Below are 4,786 nucleotides of genomic sequence, written 5' to 3'. Positions count from 1 at the left end.
AAAAAAAAAAGTAAAAAGAAGGGAAAAAAAAAAAAAGGGGGGGGGGAGGAAAAATAAGACCGAAAACAAAAAATAAAACTCAAAAACCTTCAATATGAAGGCAGCAGATGGGGGAGGGGCATTTACAAGGGAAAACCGAATTCGGTGGAGACAGCAGCAAGGTTGGGACATCCAAGTCCAATGATTTTGTCACTGGGCCATGCCGCCCCTTCCTGCCTCACGACTCGCAGGCTAGCCCCCCCTTCTCTTTGGTCTGCAGGGTCGCTGCCCTTCAAGGTGAGGAGGGGCACCTGGGGGCTCTAATTGGGGATCAGAGGGAGGCCGTGGGGATTGTGCCCAACCACCCCCGAGATGTTGGCAGATTCCGGGCACTTCTTTTCCTCTGGTCAGAGCCAATCCCGAGGGAAGGGCTCCCACACCCTCAGTTTGGGGGTTCCCCGCTTGGGGAGCATCTCATTTCTACACTCCCATACTGCAGAATCCCCAAATCCCTTCTCTCCCAAATTGCCAGCTCCCCGCCCCCATGGGTTCAAAGTGCAATCCAGTGGGGCCCGGGGATGGGAGCCTCTTGGGTCCCCACCCGATTCTGCCCCAGGAATAAGGGGAGCGGTGTCCCCAGCGTGGGAGTCCCTGCCGCTCCAGAGCTGGGGGGCCAGGCGAGGAGGCGCAGGTCAGTACTGGGGCGCTGGTGCCCCCGACCCTCCTGAGGCTCCAGGCTTGGCCTGGGACTTCATGTGCTGGACACTGGCCAGGATTTTTTTCTGATGCCCCGCCAGAGTGACTCCGATTCGGAGCAGGTCCCTGGGGAAGAATGAACAGCTAGGTGAGGCCACTGGGCTCCCAGGGCGGCTCTCCTACCAAAACCCCATCCTCGCCTCGGGACTATCCGCCAATCAGAATGGCCGGCGGGGAAGGGGGCTGACGTCAATAGTTGCCAGTCAGTTTCCAGAGGATTTAGGAGCCTCCACAGTTCTGCGCAGCCGCAGTAAGGAGCGGGGCTAGGTACCCGCAGGGGTCGAGAAGCAGGAGGTGGGGCGGGCTGAGAGAGAGAGAGAGAGAGAGAGAGAGAGAAAGAGAGAGAAAGAGAGAGAGAGAGAGAGAGAGAAAGAGAAAGAGAGAGAGAGAAAGAGAGAGAGAGAGAAAGAGAGAGAGAGAGAGAGAGAGAAAGAAAGAGCTGGGTGGGTGGAGAGGAAGGGAGAGGACAAAAACAAACTGCTCCCAGCCCCATCCTGATGCAGGGAGCCGGGGATAAGGAAAAAAGAAGAGGTGAGAAATGGAGGGCAAGAGCTCGTGTCAGGGAACCCGTGTCAAGGCGAGGCTGGAGCAAGTCAGGGAGGAGGTGCCCAGACCAGATGGGGCAGACTGGCCCGGGACCTGCCTTCCAGGGAGAGGGAGGGCCTCCTGGACCCTCTGTGTCTGGATTTATATTCCTTCTATTTCTGTGATTCAGACCTGGCGCAAGAAGAGTCGTTGGGAGAGAAATGGAAAGGCAGAAAGGAGGACCAGGGAGAGGCCAGCTAGGGAAAACCAGGATTTGGGAGGCGCTGGAATCATAAAACCATTTAGCGTTAGAGCTGGAAGGAGCTCCAAAGCCTAGTCCAACCTTCTCCTTTTATGGGTGGGAAAACATCCAGAGTTGACACGTCGTTAATGTGAGAGCAGGGTCTGGAATGCAGATAGATGCACAAAGATAGATACAGACTGCGAGGTGGGAGCGAGATGGCCCCGGGCTGAGATGGTGCAAGGGGGTGAGGCGGGCACAGCTGACCAGGAAGAATCCTGGGGCTCTCAGCCCCCGCAGCTGCTACTGCTTTGGCAGGGGAGGGGCTTTAGAAAACAGAGTTGGCACCAGGAGTTGACCCCAAAGGCCCCTGCTGAAACTGTGGGCCTGATTCTGGTCCCCAGGCACCACCCCTCCTGGCTGCTTGGCCCTCACCACTCCCCCACCTCCATCTCCTGCCACGACTTACTCAGTGGAGATCTGGCTGACCAGCTCGAAGGAGCCAAACCCAGCGGCTGCAAAACTTTCTTCGTATCTTCCCATCTTGATGGCTCGAAGCCATTCACCCACAGAGCCAAAAGCTGAGTAGTGGGGCTGCCGCTGATCCAGGAGGGGGTGCGAGGCCCTGGGAGGCAAGGATGGGGAGGACACACTGACAACCAGCCTGTGTCAGGGTGGGGACGTAGAGCCCAGCCCTGGAGACGGGACAGGGACCATCCCACATACCACCAAAGGGACGGATACTTCTCAGGGGGAAGCAAGGTTCTCAGGGGATGGCAGAGTGCCGGAAAGAGGGCCCATCCTCTGGGGTCCTCACCCGCCATTCTCGCGGGCCACGATTTTGAGGCTGGCAGGGTTCCGGATCATCTTGTCGAGGGCACTGACCACCTGGGGGAAGCGGGGCCGCGCGTTCCGGTCTTTCTGCCAACAGTCCAGCATAAGCTGATGCAGGGAGGTGGGGCAGTCTGGGGGCGGGGGCAACCGGTAGTCCTGTTCAATGGCATTGATCACCTGGAATGACAGGCAGAAGCACTGGGTGAGGACGTCAGGGAAAACGAGGCTGCCAAAGGACCCCAGGGAAATGGCGACTTAACAGACGAGGGGATGGCTGCTACAGCGCCCCCTACAAGGGCAAATCTGGGGGGTGCTCCTGGCCAGGGCCGAGGCCCCTGGCTGTGTGGCTCAACGTCCCAGAAGCTCTTGAGTTATGATCCAGACATGTAACTTCCCAAGGCTGCCCTCCATCACTGTGTCCTTCTGTGACCAGATAGGCTGTATCGAACTCTTGGATACAGAGATCAGCTCCTCACAGTGCCACCCTCACCACCTCAAGGACCAAGCAGCGATGAGCTCTCTGAGAACCAACCGCCACCCGCCGCCCAGCCCCATATCCCAAGAGAGAGGACGTTCCAGGAAAGCTTGGTAGGACACTTACATCCTGATTGCTCATATCCCAGTATGGCCGTTCCCCAAATGACATGACCTCCCACATCACAATCCCATAGCTCCAGGCATCACTGGCAGATGTGAACTTCCGGAACGCAATGGCCTCAGGGGCTGTCCATCGGATGGGAATCTTTCCTCCCTAAAGATGGGGGACGAAAAGGTGAGCTGAGGGACTCAGGACTCAGGCATTCTGCCCCCCACCTTTGCGTTTCCCCCAGCTCAGGCCTCCTTCCTTTCTGGGACCCAAACACCCGGCTCCCCAACTCTGTTCTTTTCCTAGACACCCGGTAGCCAGGTTCCTTAAGCTGCCCCCGCTGCCCCCACAAGGTCTACTCTTACATCCTGTCTTGGACCAGAGCTGTCAATCCCTCAGCCTCCCAACTTTCCAACCTGCCCTGCTCACCTGGCCCTAAGAACCTAGTTCTTCTGCCTGTGCCCCAGCCTCACCAGAGAGCTCGTGTAGGTGGGATCAGAAGAGTTCTCCTCTAGGAATCGGGAGAGGCCAAAGTCTGAAACCTTGCAGACGAGGTTGCTGTTGACCAGGATGTTGCGGGCAGCCAGGTCTCGGTGGACGTAGCTCATCTCAGCAAGGTACCGCATGCCCGAAGCGATGCCCCGTAACATGCCCACGAGCTGGATGACGGTGAACTGGCCGTCGTTCAGCTGGAGATGGACATGGCGGGGGCGTGGTTCGGACAGCTCACCCACTGCTCCCCCTTCCTTCCATGTTCTAAACAGTATTTGTCCCTCCCAGACCCAACTCGCAGACCCACCTGTAGGACAGGCCTGCTGACATCCCAGGTAAACCACCCCCTTTCTTTTAAAAAAAAAAAAAAAAAAATTATTTTTATTTTATTATTTTTTAATTTTATTATTTGAAATCTATAGACGGTTTATTTTATTTTATTTTTTGGTCATGCATGCGGGATCTTAGTTCCCCGACCAGGTATCGAACCCGGGCCCCCTGCATTGGGAGTGCGGAGTCTTAACCACTGGACCGCCAGGGAAGTCCCTCCCTCCTTTCTTTTACCCTGAGCTCTCTCAGCTCTTACTATGGTATCGTGACACAATGCTTATAATTGTCCCACTTTCAAATATTTGCTTTCAGTCTCTCATAATTAGATTATAAGGAGACATTTTAAGATTTTCTTCCATTTAACCTAGTACAGTGCTTTACATCCAGGAAATACTCAACAAATGCCTTTGATCTATGTTCTCTTTATTTGACAGCAACAGAGAGCTGACAGTTACGAGTGTGCTCTGAAGCCACCCTTCGACAGGTGGAGATGCGTGCGTTGGTGCTGAACCTGCCACAGTCTCACTCAGCCCTCTTGGACCAACTGTATGCAGGATGCAAGAGAACAGTGAGGAACTGGGTGTGATCACTGGCCACAGCACCAAAACCAAGGTCTAAAGCCCGACCTTAAGCTTTATAGAGTTGGCTCTCACCAGGTAAGCCAACCAGTCATGGACAGTTAACTCAGCCTATCTTCTGGGTTCAGCTAGCACGCAGGGGACCCTCGGCAGCCCTCCAGGGCCAGCAACACAGAGTTCAGAAACCGAATTCTGAATCCACCCTCCAAGCCTGCACCCACCCCATGCCTCGCATCTCAGCTGGTGGACTCACTTCCAGACGCTCAGGGTAGAGACCTCGGAGTCTCCCGCATCCATGACTTACAATCCATCAGCAAGTTCTGCTGGCTGTGCCTCCAAAACGCACCCCAAACCAACCACTTTTGCGCATTCACTGCAGCCCCCATGACCTGAATGCCGCCAGTCTCCTCATCGGCTCCTATCCCCCAGCATCCGTCAGAGGGATCTCCTTAAATCACCTCCCTC

General features: G+C 55.6%; 2 protein-coding genes across 2 annotated transcripts in view; one reads left to right on the top strand and one right to left on the bottom strand.

Annotated features, from left to right (window-relative positions):
• ZAN (zonadhesin) overlaps window positions 1–601 on the top strand; it is a 36,673-nt gene extending 36,072 nt beyond the window's left edge. Inside the window, 2 exon segments of the mRNA XM_007468897.1 lie at window positions 260–276; window positions 596–601. Of these exon segments, the coding sequence (XP_007468959.1) occupies window positions 260–276; window positions 596–601 (23 nt within the window).
• The window catches only part of EPHB4 (EPH receptor B4), a 15,866-nt gene continuing 11,208 nt past the window's right edge, over window positions 129–4,786 (bottom strand). Inside the window, exons 13-17 of the mRNA XM_007468840.1 lie at window positions 3,395–3,610; window positions 2,937–3,086; window positions 2,319–2,512; window positions 1,971–2,126; window positions 129–801 (exon numbers count right to left, since the gene is read on the bottom strand). Coding sequence (XP_007468902.1) covers window positions 672–801; window positions 1,971–2,126; window positions 2,319–2,512; window positions 2,937–3,086; window positions 3,395–3,610 — 846 coding nt within the window. The 3' untranslated portion in view covers window positions 129–671. The remainder of the gene's footprint in view (window positions 802–1,970; window positions 2,127–2,318; window positions 2,513–2,936; window positions 3,087–3,394; window positions 3,611–4,786) is intronic.

The sequence above is a fragment of the Lipotes vexillifer genome, unplaced genomic scaffold (assembly GCF_000442215.2).
Source record: "Lipotes vexillifer unplaced genomic scaffold, Lipotes_vexillifer_v1.1 scaffold12, whole genome shotgun sequence".
In the NCBI taxonomy this organism is placed as follows: Eukaryota; Metazoa; Chordata; class Mammalia; order Artiodactyla; family Lipotidae; genus Lipotes; species Lipotes vexillifer.
The sequence above is the reverse complement of the archived record's forward strand: the minus strand, read 5'-3'. Positions and strand labels throughout refer to the sequence as shown.